The sequence below is a fragment of the Schistocerca cancellata genome, chromosome 2, assembly GCF_023864275.1.
Source record: "Schistocerca cancellata isolate TAMUIC-IGC-003103 chromosome 2, iqSchCanc2.1, whole genome shotgun sequence".
In the NCBI taxonomy this organism is placed as follows: domain Eukaryota; kingdom Metazoa; phylum Arthropoda; class Insecta; order Orthoptera; family Acrididae; genus Schistocerca; species Schistocerca cancellata.
Genome location: NC_064627.1, coordinates 864,723,359 through 864,749,406, shown reverse-complemented (window position 1 = coordinate 864,749,406; position 26,048 = coordinate 864,723,359). Strand labels below are relative to the sequence as shown.

General features: G+C 39.3%; 1 protein-coding gene across 5 annotated transcripts in view; it reads right to left on the bottom strand.

The window, feature by feature from the left end:
* The window catches only part of LOC126162809 (ubiquitin carboxyl-terminal hydrolase 45), a 161,540-nt gene that overhangs the window by 8,543 nt on the left and 126,949 nt on the right, over window positions 1–26,048 (bottom strand). Inside the window, exon 15 of one of the 5 annotated variants that reach the window (XM_049919554.1) lies at window positions 9,507–10,096. The exons of the other annotated variants lie outside the window; for them this stretch is intronic. Within the exon in view, the coding sequence (XP_049775511.1) occupies window positions 10,061–10,096 (36 nt within the window). The 3' untranslated portion in view covers window positions 9,507–10,060. Of the gene's footprint in view, window positions 1–9,506; window positions 10,097–26,048 lie in introns of those variants that run through there. 5 annotated transcript variants of the gene reach the window in all.

Below are 26,048 nucleotides of genomic sequence, written 5' to 3'. Positions count from 1 at the left end.
CAGTCACTGACTTGTTAATTGAAATACCTAGTTCTAAACTTCGTATGTCATGCAGAATGACAGGTACTGCAATCTTAGGTGAAGAAATGACTAGTACAAGCACAGACTGTGATAGTATTGCATTGTCAGTCTATGAAGAATGTAATCTGAAACAGAAGGATCAAGCAGATGATGCAGAGACCTTACTGGTTATACACATTCTCAGTGGAGATTCAGATGTCTTGTCAGTAGATGAAGAATGTATTTTGAACTGGAATATTTAAGCAGAGGATACGAAGATTGTCACCACAAAGGAACTGGAGCAGACTGTTAGAAAACAAACACAGGATTTAGAAGAGAAATGTCAGTGATTGATAGATCAAGAAAAGAAACTTGAATACATGTTATTTGGGGAGCAAGAAAAGGAAATTTCGTCATATAAAGAGATTGAGATGTTCTTAAATACATATTGGTCTAAAAGAACAAAAGATGAGAGTTTAAATTTTATTTGCGACCATCCATATTACCAGAGATATGACAAAATGTATACAGACTTTTTGAAAAAACTCAGTATTTTAAAGTTCAGTATAAAGAGAACACTGTATGCAGGACGACACAACGCCTACTGCTCAAAGTTTGTGTTCATCTAAGTGGTGCAATAACTGGTACTGTAGATAGATGCAAAGAAGACCCACACAAGACAGAATAGACAAGAAGCAATGAAGTCGAGAGAAAATACAAGTAAAAGGAATAAGAGAAGGTGTGATTACCACTGCAAAGACGTGTGAAAATTATGGCTCTGCAACAGGTGGACAGAAACAGAGGAAGAAATAAAAGGAGAAAAGATTGCGCAGAATGGCGCAAAGCAGAATAGGCCGATCACTTACAAAAACATAAATATTATGCAATGGAAGTGGAGAAGAAAGAGGAAGATGAAGAGGTCGACACGATGATTTGTGCACTATACAGCCAAAAGAATCCTGACTGGCACTTATGAAAAGAAGAACTGTCAAATGTTTATGAACAGCGATTTATTTAATAATTATGTACTGATATGTTAAAATACTAAATGTGTGTTAAGTTAGCAGCAATGAAGACTGTCCTTATAGTGAACAGTAAAATTTCCTTTCTTTTGGCATTTCATAATTGCAACATTTAAAATTTAAGAGTGTTACATGGTGTGTGTGCTTTGGTTTCTTGTCAGGCATACAGACACTGTGCCGTGTGATTGTTTCCACATTCGTTGCACTCAGACATCACGGAATGGGGGTTCCGGTGATGGAGTCATCATTACCACCGTACCTCACCTCATCTGCATTCTAGAAGGTGGGGGATGTGCCGGCACTGACTCTGGTAGTCGCCACCAGCTGTGCCTCCATGGAGCCAATGCTGCTTGGAGGGACTGTGCAGTTGCTCTGTTTAAATCTCGCCACCAACATGTTGCCGGCTGTTATGAAATAACTGAAGCACACAGCAGTTTGCCTGGCATCCTCAACAAGAGCAGAAATGTCAAAGTCAGCTGCTATGTCCATCTGTCAGTGAATAAGCACAGAGCTTAAATTGTAGTGTACAAAAGTATAGCGTCAATTATGTGTGTGTTTGCAAGTGTTTAGTTTCAACTGACAATCACCACCTTGTATTTCTTTGTGTTAAAAACATTATTTCAACTGTAAATAACAGATTTGTTACCTGCCATACATAACCCACACATCCAATTTTTATTTAACTCTTTATGTCAAGATAGATGAATAAAACACATTGATATAAGCGTTCAGTTCATAGTGCTGTGGTATGTGGGGAAAAAACCCGCAAATTGGCATTCATAAGAAGAACACCACCACCAAAAATGCAACAGGAGCTTAATATGTAAGAAATTGTCCACGCAACCTGCCACTGATGATGCCTTGTAGAAAATAAAGGCGAAACGCGTATGACACTAAAACTGTGTTTTATTCAGTTGCTGTCCGACGGTCCATAAGTAAAAATTATCAATATACCATAATATTACACGCAACTGAGGAAGACAGGACCAAAAAAGTGGTCGAGGTCATGTTTTCCATAGATGTATATATTATCTTTTGTTTCCCAATCTGATCATGAGAAATGATGATCTATAGGATGATCAGCTGTAAAATGCCGTTAAGTAGCCAGCTGGTAACTAATTGAATTCCTGCTTAATGAAAGCTTGCATTTCTTTGAATTCTTCAACGCACTGAGCAGCAGTTATCGTATTAACGCAAATGCAAGCTGACCTTTTTTCAGTTGCCTGAGACTGCAGTTTTGTGTGTGTGTGTGTGTGTGTGTGTGTGTGTGTGTGTTTTTTCAACTATTGTAGGCGAAGGTCTTAACGGCCGAAAACTTTATTTGTGACGATTTTTTTGTTGTGCCTATCTGCAACTCAGCATCTCTGCTATATGGTGAGTAGCAACTTCCCTTTCATAATATTGTTACAGTCCATTCTGGATTTTCTATTGTTTGATTCTGACTTACTTTATGATTTTCATGGTCCAAAATGTGTCTGTGGCTTAGATTCAGGGGCAAAACCTAAGTATGTTGCTAGAAGCTGCTGTACATAGTTACTTTGCCACAGAAGCCATTTTGTTAGTGTTACAAGTACTTAAGTTAATTATTTTTTTATCAAGTGGGAAATTCAAATTTAAAATTGCTCAACTTTGAATTTAGCAGTTTTTCATATATTTATACCAGTAAAAACACGACTTATGCACGCACGCACGCACGCATGCACGCACACACACACACACACACACACACACACACACACACACACACACACACACACACACACACCATCAAAACTGCAGAAACGTGCAGAAGTTGGAAAGCACGAGTAATACAGTTTTACATTTTGACAGTTCCAGCTCCATTCAGAAGCTGTCTGCACATGTCAATGAACTGGGTTGGTGCACAAGTTTGTTGCATTTTCCCACAAGTTCAATAAACACAACAAAGACTTTAGTCATCAATGACATATTTTCCTTCACTATTTACAACTGTTTGCCAACATTGGGTATCTTTTTGTATCTGCGACTATAAATCATGTAGTTTTGAGATGAACTCGTTGAGCCATGTTTGGAGTGCATTTTCACCTGGAAAGGAAGCTCTTTGAAGGCTGTTTTCAATAAAGAGCAGAAAAGATGAAAATCTGATGGTGGAAGATTATGCGAGTAAGGTGGGTGCCGAATGACTTCCCAACCCAACTCCTGTCCAGTGTTTTTTGTTGGTCTAGCAGAATGCAGCAGCATCACTTCATGCAAATGGTGCTTCCTTTCTTTTCGTTACGTTAACATAAAGACACCATTTCTCATCACCAGTAATGGTGCAGGATAGGAATGGTCAGTGTTGTTCACAATGCACATATGGCCAACTGCTTATTTTTGATTTTGACTTATAGCATTTGGTAACCATAAACCCAATTTCTAAACATTCCCCATTGCATGCGAATCTTGCACACTGGTGGCATGATCACAGTTCATCACATTTGCCAGTTCTCACATACACTCAAGCGGATTGTTCTGGATTAATGCATGTAAATGACCTTCATCAAACCCCAAAGGTCTTCCTGAATGGGGAGAGTCACTAATGTCAAAAAGATACTCCTTAAAATGAGAAAACCATTTTCTTGCTGTGCTCTGTCCAATGGCATTACCCCAGACACAGCCTCTGCTGCCGTCACCCCTCTCTTGAACTCTGACACAAGAACATGTCAGAAATGTTCTGAATTTTCCACCTGGCACTTAATTTTCTAGTGTCCACAGCCCCATTCACTACCTCCAAATGACAAAATGACAATATGTAACTCAAAATAGCAACAGTGAACTACAAATAAAAAATGACAATCTATAAATAAACTCACAACAGGAACACTAACATGCAAAATAAAAATGCTACTAACTTATACACCAACTTAGTACATCTAGACATTTCTCAATACTGTCAATATTTACGATGCAACGAGAAATTCCACTGTTTTCAGGTAAGCAGTGCAGTAAGACTCGCCTGTGATGTCACCCTTCACAGACCACCTGCATGTAGTTTGTAATTACAGCCACCTGTATTCTACACAGTCACACCCTAACTTGTTTGCCAAACAACACTGACAGGCATAGGAGACACTGCAGGAGAAAGATTTTCTGCAGTGATGACAATACTTACAGTTCACACTTTGCGTGGATCATTTGTGTTGGAGATGATTGTATGTAGACAAATTATACTGTTTACAATGTTAAAAAGTAATCTAATAAAGTACGCTGTCTAACCACTACAAGAGATGATACAAATCAGTGTCCTGAATACGTGGACTGGTCTTCACTCAGTTTATATCCTTTAAATCAAATGTGATACTCTGTCAGGCCAAAATGTAACTTTCTTGGATGAAAACACTATTTCATTCGAAGAAAAAGAAAAAAAAAACTTCAGATGACATTAATGTGATATGCAAAAACTAACACATGCTGTGGTACGGTCTAGAAAAGTCTCAGTGGCCCCAGCTGCCCCAGTTCCAGTTGAAATATTTTGATAGATATTGTGAATACTCACTGTTGTCAGTGTTTGCGATGTAACAGTAGCCCAACAGGCTGCATTTAATTCTATATGAATTATTACAAACACGTAGTACTCCCCGCAAATCCCTAAGAGGTGGGGCCACTTTATACGTTATCCATTATATGATGAGTCATATTTGATTCATAAGTTTGGCTTGAAACTAGGGTAATTTCTTTTTCCTTTGAGTCTCGTTTCTGGAGTGTAGCCTGCATTCAAGGTCGGCTTACATTTAGGTAAATACGATATGTGTATAACAACATTCCTTTTGCTTACACTGATCAAGGTAAGGACAGTTGAGATATCATAATTGCTGAGATTAGGAAAATATGACTAAAGGAAGTAAAAGTAATGCACAATTAGAGTGATGCTGAGCTAGGAAAAAAGAAGGGTATACAAAGTTTTGAATTCTTTGAGAACTGACAATATTGTACAGCACTCTTATTTTTCGCACAACCTATGGTATTTGTGAATAAGTTCTTATCATTGTAAATATGACCCTGTTTATTGAGAAAAATTATGATTAGGATAAGTGGTAAACCACGGAGGCTAAATCAATTTGCACAGGAATTATTATTATTATTATTATTATTATTATTATAATTATTTCTTTCTTTACTTTCTCAGACGTTAAGTCTGGTTAAAAATGGAAAGTGACACGGACCTTGGTCAAGCGTCACTTCCTTTTAACTGTACGGTATAGGTTATATTGCATTTAGGAACTTTCGGGTAATTGAACATGTATCAATAATTACGGATTTCTGTAATTGTATATATAAGTTTGGATGTAGCTGTATTGCATTGATGTACTGGTGGATATTGTGTGGTATGACTCCTGTAGTTGATAGTATAATTGGTATAATGTCAACTTTATCCTGATGCCACATGTCCTTGACTTCCTCAGCCAGTTGGATGTATTTTTCAATTTTTTCTCCTGTTTTCTTTTGTATATTTGTTGTATTGGGTATGGATATTTCGATTAGTTGTGTTAATTTCTTCTTTTTATTGGTGAGTATGATGCCAGGTTTGTTATGTGGTGTTGTTTTATCTGTTATAATGGTTCTGTTCCAGTATACTTTGTATTCATCATTCTCCAGTACATTTTGTGGTGCATACTTGTATGTGGGAACGTGTTGTTTTATAAGTTTATGTTGTAAGGCAAGCTGTTGATGTATTATTTTTGCTACATTGTCATGTCTTCTGGGGTATTCTGTATTTGCTAGTATTGTACATCCACTTGTGATGTGATCTACTGTTTCTATTTGTTGTTTGCAAAGTCTGCATTTATCTGTTGTGGTGTTGGGATCTTTAATAACATGCTTGCTGTAATATCTGGTGTTTATTGTTTGATCCTGTATTGCAATCATGAATCCTTCCGTCTCACTGTATATATTGCCTTTTCTTAGCCATGTGTTGGATGCGTCTTGATCGATGTGTGGCTGTGTTAGATGATACGGGTGCTTGCCATGTAGTGTTTTCTTTTTCCAATTTACTTTCTTCGTATCTGTTGATGTTACGTGATCTAAAGGGTTGTAGAGGTGGTTATGAAATTGCAGTGGTGTAGCCGATGTATTTATATGAGTGATTGCTTTGTGTATTTTGCTAGTTTCTGCTCATTCTAGAAAGAATTTTCTTAAATTGTCTACCTGTCCATAATGTAGGTTTTTTATGTCAATGAATCCCCATCCTCCTTCCTTTCTGCTTAATGTGAATCTTTCTGTTGCTGAATGTATGTGATGTATTCTATATTTGTGGCATTGTGAATGTGTAAGTGTATTGATTGCTTCTAGGTCTGTGTTACTCCATTTCACTACTCCAAATGAGTAGGTCAATATTGGTATAGCATTAGTATTTATAGCTTTTGTCTTGTTTCTTGCTGTCAGTTGTTTTCAGTATTTTTGTTAGTCTTTGTCTATATTTTTCTTTTAGTTCTTCTTTAATATTTGTATTACCTATTCCTATTTTTTGTCTGTATCCTAGATATTTATAGGCATCTGTTTTTTCCATCGCTTCTATGGAGTCACTGTGGTTATTCAATATGTAATCTTCTTGTTTAGTGTGTTTTCCCTTGACTAAGCTATTTTTCTTACATTTGTCTGTTCCAAAAGCCATATTTATATCATTGCTGAATACTTCTGTTATCTTTAGTAATTGGTTGAGCTGTTGATTGGTTGCTGCCAGTAGTTTTACATCATCCATGTATAGCAAATGTGTGATTTTGTATGGGTATGTTCCAGTAATATTATATCCATAATTTGTATTATTTAGCATGTTGGATAGTGGGTTCAGAGGACAGAACCAGAAAGGACTTAATGAGTCTCCTTGGTATATTCCATGCTTAATCTGTATTGGCTGTGATGTGATATTATTAGAGTTTGTTTGGATATGAAGTGTGGTTATCCAGTTTTTCATAACTATGTTTAGGAACTGTATCAATTTAGGATCTACTTTGTATATTTCCAATATATGTAGTAACCATGAGTGGGGTACACTATCAAAAGCTTTTTGGTAATCAATGTATGCATAGTGTAGTGACCTTTGTTTAGTTTTAGCTTGATATGTCACCTCTGTATCTACTATCAGTTGCTCTTTACATCCTCATGCTCCTTTGCAGCAGCCTTTTTGTTCTTCATTTATAATTTTGTTCTGTGTTGTGTCATTAATTTCTGTGTAATGACTGAAGTTAATATTTTGTAGATTGTTGGAAGGCATGTTATGGGGCGATATTTAGCTGGGTTTGCTATGTCTGCTTGATCTTTAGGTTTCAGATAGGTTATTCAATGTGTAAGTGTATCAGGGAATGTATATGGGTCTGCAATGTAACTGTTAAATAATTTAGTTAGATGTGAATGTGTTGAGGTGAACTTCTTTAGCCAGAAATTTGCTATTTTATCATTTCCAGGGGCTTTCCAATTGTGCATAGAATTAATTGCTCGGGTGTCTTCATGTTGCAAAATTATCATTTCAGGCATTTGTGGTATCATCTTGTATGAGTCTGTTTCTGCTTGTATCCACCGTGCATACCTGTTATGTTGTACCGGGTTTGACCATATGTTGCTCCAGAAGTGTTCCATGTCTGTTATGTTTGGTGGATTGTCTATTTTAATGTGTGTGTTATCTATTGTTTGGTAAAATCTCTTTTGGTTTGTGTTGAATGTTTGGTTTTGTTTCCTTCTATTTTCACTTTTTTTGTATCTTCTAAGTCGTTTGGTCAATGCTTGTAATTTCCGCTTCTTTTCCTCTAATTGCTCTATTGCTTCTTATTGTGAGATTTTACCTAACCTTTTTCGTTTTTTGTCTGATATTTCATTTCTTATAAATTGTGTTATCTGTCCGATGTCTTTTCTCAGTTTTTCTATTCTGATCTGTAGCCTGTGTTGCCATGCTGGTTTTGTGGGTTTCTTCTGTGTGTTGGTTGGTTCTGATCTCTGCCTAGTGTGTGTATTTAGTGTAGTGAGTGCTCCTATATAAACCAGTAGTTTTAACTCTTCCATAGTTGTGTTTTCATTTATTTTGTTGTGTATGATTGTGTTGATAGTTGTTATTGTTGTTTCGACTTGTGGGTTATTTGGTGGTCTATGCAAGAATGGTCTAATGTCTGTATTTGTGTCTTCGTATTCTATATATGTCAGCTGAAATTTTTCTTCTATATCCAACATGTGTGTCACTTCGTGTTCTATTTGTGCTTGTTCTGGTGGCTGTCTTAAGCTGTCGTTTTCCTCTGATTGTTTAATTGACACGTTTTGTTCTTTGTTTGTTTTCTCTGGGACGTTTGAGTCCGTTACTGTATTTTCTTCTTCTTCTGATAGCACATTATTTTGTTCTAGTATTTGTTGTACTTGTTGTTTGATGTTTTCCAATTCTGACTGGGGTATCCTGTTATTTTTTATTATTACACGGATCTGAGCAGCTAGTCGTCGTTCTGTTAAAAATTTTAATTCTGGGTATCTGGTAATAAATGTTGTGTATACTTGGGATCTGTATCCAGTTGTGTTGGTTCCTAGGTTTATTGCTTGGTAATAACAGAACATGAGGTGTCGATTAACTTCATCTGACCATCTCATCCTCTGTCTTTGTTTTCCTTCTAGGGTGGTTGCAGGAAGCATATCCTGCAAAACACCTCTATTTGGATTTAAATCATTTTCCAGTTGGCTAGTCCGAGGCTTCTTTAGTTCTGTCCTGAACCAAGTAATCACACTAAAAGGGGGGTTAGCCCTATTAGTGGTTTGTTCTTTTTGTCGCCTTTTACGACTGGCAGAACATACCGGAGGCCTATTCTTTTCCCGGGCCTCCACGGGGATTATTATTATTATTATTATTATTATTATTATTATTATTATTATTATTATCCCCCCCCCCCCCCACACACACACCCATTTTCATTTCTGTGTGTGTTGACTGCCCACTTGTCACATATATTAATCCAAATATAAAGAACTGTAAAATTTCAGTGCAGGGACAAGTGAGTGTGAAGTGTGCTTAATATTTTTATCGTATTACAGTATAATAACTCAGGACGAGCCATTGCTGTGTTGTTTGCAATGTGTGATTGTCTTCTGTGGGGACCATGTGGCTGGGCAAAATTTCTAAGATATTTCTATTTACTTTTTTGGGGGGTTTTCAAGAAAGATATTTTTTTCCCATTTTTAAAAAATTCTCCTGGGGAGATGTAAGGAGTACTGCTATCTTTGACACTGCAACATATTGATATTGTATTCCTTACTTATCCCTGCCTTCTGGAACATTTGAAGACAGTGTCAGTGTCAGGCTTTCGCACAGAGCAGCTGCACACAGCTGCATTGCAAATAAATAGTATGAAAAATCTGTTAGAAAGATAATTAAGAGTTGAAAGTGTTATGTCACACTGTAAAAGAAAAGTCTTTCAGTAACTCAGTTATTTCATGGAAAGGCACACGGTATTAATTATGGGATTTATGACAAACAGTGTTTTATTTGTGAATCAGTAAATGTAGTGAAGAAACATATTGACAGCAGAATGTACATGAAAAGGCTTCCATGATCACTTATTACCTGTTTGATTAAAGTGGAAATGCAATGAAACAATGGTTACTTCAGAATTAATGCTACATGATCTTCACTGTTAACACAGGAGTGGATGAATTTAAACATTGTTAGGGAAGTACGTTATGTGTTAAAGGGATGATAAAATTACGTTATTTTACTTGTACTGTTATTATTTCGAAGTGACATTTTACATTTATCAACTGGGTAATTTTAATATTTGAAAGACATAGCTCCCATACCCGAGTGGATAGTCCAGTAAGCACAAAAAATTAATCGAAACAAATAAACCAAAATGACCGTGACAAAGCTTTACAAGGCCACCTGGCACAACGGCCAGTGTCCGGAGTCCCAAGTGCCTGCCAAGTCGACTGGGACCACCACCTCAGCATGCTCAAGGTGACAGATCAGGCAACAATAATGTGATTGCTGCATGGTCCGGGGGCATCCACCATATGAGTACCTGATGATCCCCCACATCAACTGGTTTTCATGCTTGTTATTGAGCAACCCTTCCCTGCATGAACCACACAATCTGTAAAAAGTTTTAAGAGGCACAGGTCAAAATGTGCTGCAGGGAACGAACACAAATTAACCAAAATAAATAGAGTGAAATACAGGAAAAAAATGGGAGAAGGCAGAATCGACATCCTAAAAGTGAGCTGGACTGTCAGCAGGAAATCTATCCTAGAGAACAAATCAGAGTAATGACATAGTAAAGTAAAATTCAGCACAGACAAGGAAAATGTGCTGCAATGGCTTGGCACCCTAGGCTCGCCAGTGCATACTCACTAAGGAACGATCACCCCTAACAGAAGTAACTGGCCTAAGTCTATCACTAATAATAAATCATCAGTTCAAGAATAGGCTCACTCTCAGACAATTTGGTAAAAACTGATTCAGATGAAGTGGTGAGCTCAGGATTTCAAATTAATTGGGAATTAACAAAGTTGTTTAAGTTTACTTAGAATGGGGAAACACAACTATGTGAGCTGTATGTAAAGTACCTAGACTGCCAAGAAGTCAAAATGAATTCATTAAAAAATAATTCAATACTTACCATATACACAAACTGAGGTGTCATACCTTAACATCACACTATAAATATTAATGACTGTTTTATAAATATTATTTAACAGGAAGAGTGGAGGAAGATTACTGATGTTCAATACCCAGCACAAAATTAGAAATGTTGAAATATATTTACGGTAAGTACTGATAATATTGATATATCAACAGTGTAATATCAATTTATTAGTATTAATTCTATACAATATTGATATTTCTGATAAACCACTGCCACCCCTATTTGGAACTCATATTAAACAGGATTGAGAAGGAATATTTAGCATACAAAAAGAAGAGCAACACAATTGGTCACATGTTTGTTCCACTTCTGTCACAGAGCAACACAGACATGCTGAAAAACTTGAACTGCCTTATGCTTGAAAATAAGATGGAACCTACCTCATAAAACACTACGCAAAGTTTCAAGAACCACAGAGAGAGAGAGAGAGAGAGAGAGAGAGAGAGAGAGAGAGACAGAGAAATACATGTGCTAGATCTAGAAACAGAGATAATACTAAAAGCTAGACCAATCTTCAGATATTTAAATGTGTCCATCCGCCACTAATCTTTCATCTAATAGTGAACTGTTGCCTGCTCTCAATGTTTATTTGCTATTTGCTTCACATAATTTAGATCACAAGGGGATAAAGGTAGAGAAGCCACAACTGCTTGATAACACAGGTGAATGCCACCAGGTGACAACACGCATCCTGGTCCAGTCATGTTGTATGCTGTCAGTGACAATGCAGAGTGCCACCTGCTAACCAGAGGAAGAAGTCAACTTTGGATTCTCTCTGAGAAGACTCGAAAAAAGTCTGTCATCATTTGGTTTAGGGTGTAGACCCAGCAGCAATAGGCTGGTACTGTGTTGGTAAAAGTGGAATTTGTGTGTGTGTGTGTGTGTGTGTGTGTGTGTGTGTGTGTAACAACTTTTTAAACAGCACTTGTTGCTGTCAGTATCAAGACTGAAGCAGTCCATGACAGTGGCACCCAAGACATTCAATAAAATGGAGACGTTTGATGCCAAAACCTGAGTAAGCTTGCTCAAATTTGGTTTATGCTACAGAAGGTGGTGATGGATTCATAAAACTTTTCTGAACTGCACTGGTGACTCATTTTGCCCCTATGCAACTCTCAAAAAATTCTTAAGAAAATTGACTGTGAGGTCTTCCTGATCATCCTTAATACATTAACACAAGGAATAAAGATGGAGGGGGGGGGGGGGAGGGGGGGAAGGGAGGGGTAATATTGGTAGCTCTCGATACTATTAATCCCTGAGTCAAGTCTCATTTCAGTCACTATATTTTTCACTTTTTTCCATTCAATTTTATACATATGTCATTTAAAATACACAAAATATGTACTTATTAACACATAATCAATTTTTATGAAAAATGTGCACACATGTTCTTATTTCAAATTGCACATCACACACAAAAATCCAGTTTTCACTGAAACTATAAATCCTTAATTATTGACTTTTTATAAAGGATTGTTAATAAAGATTATTTAAATTTAAATGATCTTTTTTCACCTTAGTGTATTTTACATTTCACAGACATGCTGGTAGAACATGCAACTCTGTTTAAAAATTTACACATCCAGGATCAAACATCAGCCATCCACGTGACAGTCAATCATTCAACCACGCAGCCACATGGCTCGGCAAAAATATGACCTTGCTCCAGGGTATTAACGGCACTCTGAAAACTTCAAAGCCTATTTTCTCGAGAATTTTTGAGAGGTGCATTGAATTTCTTTTGGATATTGGTATTATAGTTCTGAACTACATGTGCCAAAAAAATCCAAATAGTCCGAACAAGATTTTATTTCTAGTGTACAAGCAATGTCAGTGCAACAACTGCGGTGGCAACTTGAATTAACAACTGTAAGCAACATATGTGCATTCGACCAGCCAATTGTGAGCAAGCATTGTCGAGTGGTGGAAGTGCAATCCTAATGTGTCAATGCTGTTGTGTCACTAATGCAATGAAGCAAGCAGATGGAGCAATGAACAGTGATTTTATTTCAAGTTGTACTCAGCAGAATGGCTATGGAGACATCTGAGTCTACGAAGTCAACCTAAGGTATTAATTGTTTAAGTTGTGCGGGGTGTTTGATTAGTTTAAACATTTTAGAGGCTGACAAGAGATTATGGCATCCCACCTCAAGTTCATCCAACAGAAACATTGAGAACATTTGTGGTCTTTTGAAAAGCAAGCATCATCATCTCTCACACAGAGCTGTAGCTAAAGAATCGAAAATCTCTAAATCAAGTGCTCAAGGCATTCTCCAGAATGTTTCACCAAGGAGAAAAGTGTGTGCAAAGTCTGCCTTGCATACCTTGGCTTCTGATCAAAAACAACATGTGGATGCCTGCTGCGACTTCACTGAAATAAAAAATGCAGGCAATTCTTTTCTGGAATGGTTTGCCAAGATGGGGTGTATACAGGGACAAGGAAAAAAGTTACAGTAAACTTTTCCTCACAACTGTAAAACTTATCAAGCTTTGAATAGTTTAGGTTTAGGTTTTACAGACCGCCTTAGAACTTCCGGGCACTTTAGAAAACGAACACACACACACACACACACACACACACACACACACACACACACACACACAACAATGCATACGCACATTTTGGGACAAGTTTCTATGTGCAGCAACATGTACACTGCCTATTTTCGTATTACAAAAGTATATATTGAAGTTCCAGCAATCACAGCACTTTAGTGAAATCGATATTGCAATGCTTTTGCATGCCAGTCATAGCTCATATCACATGATCTCACCAGCCAATGACAGCAGATGTTCAGAGGACAGGGCACGTGATGTAGTCAGCCAATAGCAACATCACTGTTATGAAGCATTAACACAAAAGTAGGAAAAATTAATGGTTTAAATTAATGTACATAGTGTAGCTACAAGAAACGCTCAGCTTTCTTGTATAGTATTTGTCTTTTTTGCATTTGTTACACTTTAAGATACATCACGCAAACGTGCCAGTAAAATTTTAAATAATGACGTAAACGTCTGGTCTTCAAAATGTTAAGCTTTAAATGAGAGTCAAACACTCTGTGATTTAAGAAATTCAAAGGACAGTCTTGCATAAAATTAAATTTACTTTGAAGTAACACTTTTCAACCCGCCATTCGCAATATTTTCCCGTGACCTGGTAGAATTCATTTCACCAATTATCTGGCAATGCCAGAAAACAGGTGTTATTGCCCACGCACAACTACGATGATGTAGGAAGCCCGTATGTATATAGCATTTATAGATTTTGCATAGCATTAAAGATGTAGGCCCAACCTGATATAAACTTTTCAGGATGCAAATTATCTTGGAGTACCACTGTATTATCTCGTGTTTGGTCCTTTATTATGGCATAATGCCATACGTGCCGGAAGATGAAAATGTGCATTTGAAATTTAGCAAATAGTTGAAACTAGCCAATGGTGTGGAATGAAACACTTCGTTTCAAATAAATTTACTGCCTCTGCGAAAAAGACTAATAAAAGGCAAATTTATTTAGCAGATCGACAAAAATAACTTCATTGTTCTGCAAGGTATTAATGCTTGACTGCCAAAAACATGGAAATAAAATAAAATCAGCAAACTGAAACTAGCCTTCCGTAATTATGTGAATTATTTTAATTCACTTGATAGCTCCCGGCCACGGAATTATATTTCATTTTCATTTAACATGAAAGCTGTAAATAAAGAGTAAATAGCAAAATCACTAGAAGTGGACACTATTCCCCCTCCCCACTACAACTCAGACTTCTCTGGGCATGTGCAAATCTGGCAGCTTGGGCACGCCAAAAAAATTTTTCCGCATAGTATCTGGCTGCTTGTCGGTACTGATGATACAGCTAACACTCCTAACAGTCGCACTTCAAGTAGGCAATAGCGGTAGAGAGTACTGCTCACACGCAAGAGCCCACTAGCAACTCTTCAAACGAACCTGATGTGAACAGCTGTGTCGTCACGGTCATTGGAAGCAGTTTGTTATGAAGACTTGCATAGTCTTCGTCCTGTAGTCTCGACATGTTTCGCTGTTGGCAGCCACTTGTGGATGCACTGTGTTTCATTGTTGTAAATGGCACACTTCCTATGCAGCTTACATTTTATTTTAATTTTTTTTGTCTCGTTTATGTTTTATGGCAGCATTATTGTTCTACAATGATGGGATATAGTAAAATTCTTTGTCAGTGTATCAGTTCTTACCAGTGAAAATTACAAAAATTTAACTGAAAACTAAAACAATGTTAAATTCCCAGGTTTTTCCCGGTTTTCCCCCCAGATGAAAAAAATTCCCAGGTTTTTCCCAGTTTTCTCCTGGATGAATAAATTCCCGGGTTTTTCCCAGATTTCCCAGTTGTCCCTGGGTGTATACACCATGCAAGACAAAAGGACACGCAAATGACAATATCGAAAGCGAAGCCTATGCTCCTCACAGTTCGTGATGCTCATAGCATTACCCACAGGGAATTTGTTCCCACTAGCACCCCTGTAAAGACCCAGTATTATCTGGGTGTCATCAATCAGTTGTGGAAGAGGATTCAGAGAGTTAATCTGCTACAATGGAAGAGGAGGGATTTCTTCTTGCTGCATGAAAATGCACTTTCTTACATGGCTTCTGGAGAAACAAGAAGTGCCAGTTCTCAATAAGCACCCATATTCACCTGATTTGGCACCAAATGACCCCTTTTAATTCTCAAAATCATAATTCAGACGAAGGGTGAACACTTTGATGATGCAGTCATCATTTAAGTCAATGCAACACATGAGGTGAAAACAATATGGAGAGGAACTTTTCTGAGTTTCACTGCGCATGTTGCATGTTATACTCAAATTGGGGGGCTGGGCGAGACTGTACAACACCTGCAGCATTCATACTAACATCTTAAATTTTCTTTTCTTTTATTACTCCAATAACTTTTTGGACTGATGGAGTAGGTGATCTTCAAATTATTGTTGGTAAATTGTAAAGAAAGATTCTGCAGTTACAAGCAGACAAATGGGGGCATGATGGGGGCATGGTCATTTGAATGAGTAGCATAAGATAATTCATGACACATATGCTCAACAAGGAACTTGCCGCCGCCGCCACCCACCCCCGTGTGTCAAGGAAAGCTAATGAGTCCATAAGAGTGTGTTTTTGGAAAACAAAGGTGCTACTGCACTGGGCTGATGGACTGATTTTCATATGTTAGAAACTGTAAAACTGAAGAGTACTGGGAGACACACATGACCTCATTAGCACAAAACATATATGCACAAAAATAGATATAGATGTGTAGTGTCTGTTCTAACACTGGTGGCACAGTGGCTGTATAAATTACACGATTACATTACATTTGGCCATCTGCAGGTGTTGAAATAAAACAATAGCGAAGGTTGAAAATTTGTGCCAAACCAGTGCACTAATCTGGATGCTCTGCTTCTCTAGAACAATTACCTAACAGCCTCGGCCATCAAGACAAACTTTCCGTCTGACTCAAATTCTCAACCTGTCACATGCAAGTACTGCCCCATCCATTACTCTCACTGCTCATATCATTCTCCGTTCCACAGGCAGCAGCCAATCACAGCAAGAGGTAATGAACGAATGAAGACATTTGCTTCCATTAACAAGTTGGTACTCCTGCTGCACAAAGATAGTGAAATGACACACAGGTGAATTGTAAGCCTTAGTTGTTTCTGTATGGCATTTAATAGTTGATTTTCATCTCATCCAGTGTTTTCTTTGACCCAGAGTAGCCACCACTGATCCTCTGTTGTGTACATCTATTCTCAATCAAATGATGGACAATGATGGTGGTTTCTTTCTTTTTGCCTATCGTACTCAAGTATGTGACAAAACTAATGTGTTTGACTATCTTGGTACAGGCAACTTCTCTAGAATAAATGATAATCAATCGAAATGATATCAACAACACCTGTCGGCAGCTGAGGGTTTCAATTAATTATCATTTATACTAGAGAAGCTGCACGATCATCAATGGTATATGTTCTTTCAGGAACAGTTACTATCTTTATATATAGTTAAAGGCTACCCAGCCATTGACCATCGTTCTGTGCGAATGTGCACAGGTTGCCCGAACTCTTACGGGACTCATCTCCTTAGTGGGCACGAGTAATGAGTGGATGGGCAAATACCTACTACGAACATTACGATTGTAGATTGTGGACAGTTGGGAATGTGGGTCTCACGGGAAGCGTGCAAGGGATAAGTCCCTGCAGTTGCGCTATTCATCTGTGTTCTCGGTGGCTCAGATGGATAGAGCGTCTGCCATGTAAGCAGGAGATCCCGGGTTCGAGCCCCAGTTGGGGCACACATTATCAGCTGTCCTCATTGAGGTAAATCAACAACACCTGTCGGCAGCTGAGGGTTTCGATTAATTATCATTTATTCTAGAGAAGCTGTACAGTCATCAATTTCTGTTCCGACACTGACAATGTTGAGTGTTTATGGGAAAAGTTCAAGGCAATCGTAAAATGCGTTTTAGACAGGTATGTGCCGAGTAAAACTGTGAGGGACGGGAAAAACCCACCGTGGTACAACAACAAAGTTAGGAAATTACTGCGAAAGCAAAGAGAGCTTCACTCTAAATTTAAACGCAGCCAAAACCTCTCAGACAAACAGAAGCTAAACGATGTCAAAGTTAGCGTAAGGAGGGCTATGCGTGAAGCGTTTAGTGAATTCGAAAGTAAAATACTAGGTACCGACTTGACAGAAAATCCTAGGAAGTTCTGGTCTTACGTTAAATCAGTAAGTGGCTCGAAACAGCATGTCCAGACACTCCGGGATGATGATGGCATTGAAACAGAAGATGACAAGCGTAAAGCTGAAATACTAAACACCTTTTTCCAAAGCTGTTTCACAGAGGAACACCGCACTGCAATTCCTTCTCTAAATCCTCGCACAATCGAAAAAATGGCTGACATCAAAATAAGTGTCCAAGGAATAGAAAAGCAACTGGAATCACTCAACAGAGGAAAGTCCACTGGACCTGACGGGATACCAATTCGATTCTACACAGAGTACGCGAAAGAACTTGCCCCCCTTCTAACAGCCGTGTACCGCAAGTCTCTAGAGGAACGGAAGGTTCCAAATGATTGGAAAAGAGCACAGGTAGTCCCAGTATTCAAGAAGGGTCGTCGAGCAGATGCGCAAAACTATAGACCTATATCTCTGACGTCGATCTGTTGTAGAATTTTAGAACATGTTTTTTGCTCGAGTATCATGTCGTTTTTGGAAACTCAGAATCTACTATGTAGGAATCAACATGGATTCCGGAAACAGTGATCGTGTGAGACCCAACTCGCTCTATTTGTTCATGAGACCCAGAAAATATTAGATACAGGCTCCCAGGTAGATGCTATTTTTCTTGACTTCCGGAAGGCGTTCGATACAGTTCCGCACTGTCGCCTGATAAACAAAGTAAGAGCCTACGGAATATCAGACCAGCTGTGTGGCTGGATTGAAGAGTTTTTAGCAAACAGAACACAGCATGTTGTTCTCAACGGAGAGACATCTACAGACGTTAAAGTAACCTCTGGCGTGCCACAGGGGAGTGTTATGGGACCATTGCTTTTCACAATATATATAAATGACCTAGTAGATAGTGTCGGAAGTTCCATGCGGCTTTTCGCGGATGATGCTGTAGTATACAGAGAAGTTGCAGCATTAGAAAATTGTAGCGAAATGCAGGAAGATCTGCAGCGGATAGGCACTTGGTGCAGGGAGTGGCAACTGACCCTTAACATAGACAAATGTAATGTATTGAGAATACATAGAAAGAAGGATCCTTTATTGTATGATTATATGATAGCGGAACAAACACTGGTAGCAGTTACTTCTGTAAAATATCTGGGAGTATGCGTGCGGAACGATTTGAAGTGGAATGATCATATAAAATTAATTGTTGGTAAGGCGGGTACCAGGTTGAGATTCATTGGGAGAGTCCTTAGAAAATGTAGTCCATCAACAAAGGAGGTGGCTTACAAAACACTCGTTCGACCTATACTTGAGTATTGCTCATCAGTGTGGGATCCGTACCAGATCGGGTTGACGGAAGAGATAGAGAAGATCCAAAGAAGAGCGGCGCGTTTCGTCACAGGGTTATTTGGTAACCGTGATAGCATTACGGAGATGTTTAACAAACTCCAGTGGCAGACTCTGCAAGAGAGGCGCTCTGCATCGCGGTGTAGCTTGCTCGCCAGGTTTCGAGAGGGTGCGTTTCTGGATGAGGTATCGAATATATTGCTTCCCCCTACTTATACCTCCCGAGGAGATCACGAATGTAAAATTAGAGAGATTAGAGCGCGCACAGAGGCTTTCAGACAGTCGTTCTTCCCGCGAACCATATGCGACTGGAACAGGAAAGGGAGATAATGACAGTGGCACGTAAAGTGCCCTCCGCCACACACCCTTGGGTGGCTTGCGGAGTATAAATGTAGATGTAGATGTACATGTTCTATTCTTTTGGGAATAGTTACTATCTTCATATATGTGCACTTAATTGTTGTGTACCCAGAAAAACAGTTCATAATGGAAGGGATCCTCCATCGTATACAGTCACTGTAAAGAAACCTCTAAAGGAACAGATACTACTGTAAAATAGGTACAAAACAAAGAATAAGGCTACAGACAGAGATATGTTAAGAGAAATGATTTTGGCTATCAAGAGAGCAATGCATGAAGCCTTCAATGACTATACTGTAGCAAATACTGTCAAATGATTTTTCACGAAACCCAAGGAACTGAAACTGAGGGTAGCAAAGCAAAAGCAGAAAGGTTTGACTCTGTTTTCAAACTTTGCTGTACAAAGGAAAACCCACGAGACTTTCCCTATTTAATTCCCATGCCACTGGAAAGATGAGTGAAATAAGAATTAATGTGAGTAGTGTTGAGAAACTGCTGAAAGAGTTAAGACTGACCAAAGCTCCAGGGACTGCTGGAATCCCTATCAGACTCCCTTTTAAATTTGTGACAGAGTTCACCTCCCTTGTAACTATGCTCCATCACAGATCCCTTGAACAAAGAACCGTGCTCAGTAGTTGGTAAATGTAAATGTCGTGTGACTAGGGCCTCCTGATGGGTAGACCGTTCGCCGGGTGCAAGTCTTTCGATTTGATGCCACTTTGGTGACTCATGCGGCGATGAGGATGAATTGATGATGATTAGGGCAACACAAGACCCAGTCTCTGAGCGGAGAAAATCTCTGACCCAGCTGGGAATCGAACCCGGGCCCTTAGGATTGACATTCTGTCATTCTGACCACTCAGCTACTGGGGACGGACAGTTGGAAGAAAGCACAGGTCACATACATTTACAACAAGAGTAGCGGAACTGATCCATGGAACTACCATTCAATATCCTTGACATCAATTTCTTGTACAATCTTTGAATATATTCTGGGCTCAAACATTATGTGGTATCTATGAGTAATTTAGGAATAAAGGAAATGACTCACCGAAAAGCAAAAACACTGCGTTGCCAATAGGTACACAAACAAAAGGTAAAGAGTTTTGCTAACTTTCAGAAAGACCTTCCTTTTTCAAGCTTGTAGGAAAAACATGTGCACAATCACACACTTTCACTCACACGCACATGCCTGTCTACGGTACGGGTACGGGTGGGTAGGGTAGGGTAGGGTAGGGTAGGGTAGGGTAGGGTGGGGTAGGGTAGGGTGGGGTGGGGTAGGGTAGGGTAGGGTGGGGTAGGGTAGGGTGGGGTGGGGTAGGGAATTCCCAGAATTTTCGCGGTGAGGGATGGAGAGATGCGGGAGGCAGGGAGGGGTTGGTGGGAAGCATCTAGCAGCTCGTGGTACAGTGGGGAGCCGTCTGTGGGCTAAGGGGGCAGGTGGCAGACGGTTGGGCACGTGTTTTCGCAGACTAGTGCATGAGATAGCAACACACAGCTAGCTGACACGAATTGGGTGGGGGAACTGGACAAGGCATGGTGTCCCCCCCCCCCCCCCACACACACACACACTAGAGGGGGGTGGGTGGGTAGGCACAGCAAGTTACCTTAGGTTTAGACCAGGGAGGTTACAGGAGCGAAGGATGTGCTGTAAGGATAGCTCCCATCTGCACAGCTCAGGAGCCATTTAAATCTTCCATGTTGTACTCCACTGCATGGTGTGCCACTGGGTGGTCCATCTTGTTTTTGGCAACAGTTTGGCGCTGACCATTCATTCTCGTTGACAGCTGGTTGGTTGTAATATCAATTTGATTTGAAACACTGTGCAGTAGTTGCAGCACAGCTGCTATATAACATGGCTGCTGTCACAGGCGGCCTGGGTGGAATAGGATAAGCCTGTGATGGGACTGAAGTATGTATTGTTGGGTGAGTGGATGGGGCAGGTCTTGCATCTGGCTCTTCCACGAGGGTATGATCCCTGTGGCATGGGTATGTAGATGGGAGTGGCATAGGGATGGACTATGATGCTGTGGAGGTCGGGTGGGCAGTTGAACACCATTTTAGGAGGGGATGCAAGTATCTTGGGTAGGATGTCCTAATTTCAGGGCAGGATGATAAATAATCAAAGCCCTGACAAAGGACGTGGCTTAGTCGTTCCAATACCGGGCGGTATAAGGTGACAAAGGGGGTGCTTCTCTGTTATTGGTTCTTGGGATGGATATGAGGAGCAGGTGTGAGTGGGGATATGGCTCGGGAGATCTTTGTGTACTGCAAAGGCCTTTGTGAGGCCTTCAGCATACTGCACAAGGGAGTTTTCATCATTGCAGATGCATCTGCCACAGGTGGCCAGGCTGTATGGGAGGGATTTTTTGGTGTGGAAGGGTTGGCAGCTGTCAAAGTGTAGATACTGTTGGTGATTGGTGGGTTTGATGTGGACTGAAGTCCGTTCCTGTGTATCACGCACACCGGCATTGTGAGGGCAAGATTAGAGTAATTATAGCACGCACAGGCATTTAAACAATCATTCTTCCTGCACTCCGTACATGAATGAAATGGGAAGAAACCTTAGTAACAGCTACAATGGGATGTATCCTCTGCCATGCACTCTGCAGTGGTCTGCAGAGTGTAGATGTAGAACTAGGTTTACATGGCATTAAATTGGGGTAACTTGATATGTGATGGTTGTGACAAGGGTCCAGTAACTGCTGCAAAACTCTTCAGTAGAACAGTGTCAGGTCTTTTTTCCATTCTACTATATCATGGCAGATATAGGTTCTTTAGCTTGCTGTAGTTTAATTTTGCATATTGGGCCATTCCATCTCAAGCAGGGTGTATATGTGGACGAAGAAAAAAAATTCCCGGAATTTTTGTGGATTTCCCGGTTAAAAATACACTTCATCCTGGATGAAAATAAACTTTTTCCGTGGTAAGTGATAGTATAATTTTCCTCAGAACTGTAAAACTTATCAATTCTTTCAATGGTTGTGGTTTTACACACCGGCGTAGAATTTCCTGGCACTTTAGAAAACGAAACTCAGAGGAAAAGACATGTTTTGGAAAGATGTCTGATGTGTAGCAACATGTACACTGCATATTTTCGTATTGCACGAAAGTATAAATTCGAATTCCACCAAACACCGCACATTAGTTTCCGAAGGATTGAAATTGAGACTGTGATGCGCTTTTGTAAACCAGTCGTAGTGCTCATGTCAAGAGATCCCGCCAGCCAATGACAGAGCATATTCAGAGCATAGGATATGTGATGTAGTCGGCCAATAGCAACATCACTGTTTAGTAGCGCGAACACACAAATAGGAAAAGGTAACGGTTTAAATTAATATACATAGTGCTGCTACAAGAAAAGAAAAGCTTACACATATAATATTGGTCTCTAAGATTAATAAGCTGCATGAGAAGCTAAGCTTTCACACATAATGTTGATCTTTTTTGTGCGTGTTACTCTTTAAGATACATCACACAAATGTGCCAGTAAAATTTTTAACAACGACATAAATGTCTGATCTTCTGGGCTCAAAAATATTCTAAATGGTCGTCCTCAAACATTTGATTTTTGAATGAGAGTCAAACGCTCTGCGATTTAAGATATTCATCGGACATTCGCGTGCAGAGTTCATCTTGCATAAAAGGAAATTTTCTTTGAAAGTAATGCTTTTCAAACAACCATTCGGAATATTTTCCTGCGACCTGTTAGAAATAGTTTCGTTTCAGCAGTTGCCAGGGAGCGCCAGATAACAGGCAACGCCGTGCTTGCACAGCTACAATGACGCAGGAAGCCCGTACATTCGTACGTGCAAAATATTAAAAGATCTTACATTATGTCATAAAAAAACAAGGCATTAGAAGATACTCCAGGAGCATGGGAACTTTGGGAGCCATACTAAAATGCATAATTCGGCTTAAAGTGCACATTCATATGTCCAGATTCAGATGTACATTTTCTTGCAGTACCAGTACTGTATTATTTCATGTTTGGTTCTTTACTATAGCATAATGCCATACATGCTAGAAGATGAAAACGTGAACTTTAAATGCAGCGAACAGTTGAAACTAGCCAACAGTGTGGAATTAAACACTTCGTTTCAATCAAATTGACTGCCTCAGCAGAAAAGATGAATAAAAGACAAATTTCTTTAACAAACCGACAAAAATAACTTCACTGTTCTGCAAGGCGATTAACAATTGACTGTCAGAAAGATGGCAACAAAATAAAATCTGAAATTAATAACATATTTCAGCCTTCCGTAATTGTGTGAATGTATTTTAATTCACTTGATAGCTCCCGGCCACAGAAATCCGTTTTGTTTTCATTTGACGTGAGAGCAATAAACGAAGAGGAAACAGCAGAATCACTTAACGTAAACATATGGAGACTACCACCTCCCCACTACAACTCAGACTGCTCTATGCATCAGGTCCGGATCTACTATATTTTCGAACCTGAGCAATATTAGATAGTGGCGCTACCCCAACCTCGAGCGTTTGAAGTAATGCACCAAAAATTTAAAAAATCGACTTTTCAAAAATACCTTCATTTTGTAGTGCACATCTTTCTGAAGGGGGAACATAAGACATGTTATTTGATCTTAAGTGTGCCAAAGTGCAGTACCACGCCTCTTCACACAGCATTCTTCCATCACGCATCTCCCTATTTCGCTCTGTGGAATTCAAACGCATAATATTTTGTAATGGGTGCCATCAAACTATATTCAGGCCAGTGGAAATTAAAATGTACTGTGGTGCCTCTCGTGCTCACAGTCGGCCGGTTTGACATCCTGCCCTCTTAAAAAGAATCTCGCAATTAATACTGGATAGGATTATTTGTAACTGGCAGAGCAAGAACTCTTCAGAAAATTTGCAGTCTTTATTGCCTATTAGCTAGTAATTTGCTGTTCTGTGTGACATGAAATTAAATATAGGATACATAAAACGAGTAAAGACAAGAGACAAGATAGATAGTACACATTTCTTCAATTCTTAAGTCCTAGCTTTTTTTTCCTATGTAATCTTGCCACCGCTTTATGTGGCGTACTTTCTTTTCTGGGAAAGACTCTATTACCTCATCGAAGTTCGTCAACCTTTTACTACATGAAAAAATGAAATGTCGTTGTCTAATACATTAGAGCTGTTAATAAATACAAATTGTACCCAAGACTGGTGTGGTTCCTCGATCTGGTTACGTGTATTTTGTCACTGTTTGCTAGATAAAACGAAAGAGGCCTGCCTAGTATTGCAGCAACTGGTACACACACCAAATAAACAAGACTGTTTTGGCACAAATGGTCATTTTCATAACACAACAGAATATAATTCACTAAGTACCAATATCAAATGCCTATAAGGCCTACTACAAGCAAAAAGTTTTATGTCAGGAAATAGTTTCACATTTCATTCATACTCTCTAGCTTCTGAAGCATGAGATCGAAAAGCAGTAGTACGAAATTTTGTATAAAATTTGGAACCGTCATATTCTTCCGTAATTTGTGTGAGTCCGTTTCTTCTCCTTCCTCATTCTAACAAACAATCCTGTCGTCACTAATTCTGTAACTATTCCTGCCAGTGACAAAACTTATTCTCTGGTTAACTTCACTAACCCTGCCACAATCACTGCTTTAGTTATCCCGCATTTATTCTCTTGTTAGGCGTTATAACGTGTTCGTACAATGAGTTTTCTACACTACTCCCAGAACAGAACTTTAGTGGCTGCTAGCCGGGGACTGTATAACTGGTCCTTAGTAGTGTAGAGGTCTGGCCAAAAATTTTCTGGATACACGGAGAAGACAATAAGTGATTTTTGTTGCCTGTTATTCCTGTTAGTCATCTATTTCCACTCTGGTGGTCTGAATCTATGGAATTCGCTAGTAATTATAACAACGCTGATAATTTACAAACCCAGTCAACCGCATAAAAAGTGATCGGCATTCACCCGTTCGACTTCATTCCACTCAGCTCGTATAGACCCGTCTCCTTTGTCTGCAGGAAATTTTATTTCTAGATGCGACGGGGATTCCCCTGGCAGAGACATCACGTACACTATGCACGTGTTCAAAAATCAACTTATGATTCATTCAGAAATCAACTCAGAATTTGTTTGTGAAGAAAGGTCTTTTTACTCAATAATATGAATTTGCCCCCCTGAAACTGCCACCTGGGGCAGATATCCCGGTTTGCCCCCGGCCCCTAGTTCCGGGCCTGTTGGGCATATGTGAATCTGGCAGCTTAGGCGCACCAGTAAAATTTTTCTGAATAGCGTCTGGCTGCTTGCTGCTACTGCTTATACAGCTAACTGCCACACTTCTGTAGCCAGAAGCAGGAGAAGGTACTACTCATACGCGACTCAACTCCACATGCACATAAGCTCACTCGCAACCGCTAAAAACGAATCTAATGTAAACAGTTGTGACGTCACGCTCATCGGAGGCAATTTGTTGTTATGTTACATTGCATAGCTTCCTAAAGCCTTTGACACATTTTGCTGTTGGCAGACACTTGTATGAGCACTGTGTTTTGTTGTTGTATTGGTGCATTTCCTTTGCAACTTATGTTTTATTTTCATTTTTTTCCCTCTCATTCGTTTTTTATTGCTGCAGTATTATTCTGCAGTAGCAAGACACAGTAATATTCTTTGTCAGAGTATTGGTTTTTACCAGTCCAAAGTTACAAAAATTCAAAAATTTAACTGAAAACTATAACAATGAAAAATTCCCGGAATTCTAAAAAGTTCCCGGGTTTTTTCCCAGTTTTCTTCCGGATGAAAAAATACCCGGGTTTTTCCTGGATCTGCCAGTTGTCCCTTGTTGTATACACCCTGTCAAGTCATCTAGGCCATGACACCCATTGTCTAGTTGTGAACTTGAGACTTTGTGTACTGCTTTCGTATCTAATATCGTGAACTTCTGCCAATTTTTATTGCATTATATACATTCTATTGGTAGCAACTGCTGAAAGTTTGATGTAATGCGTTAC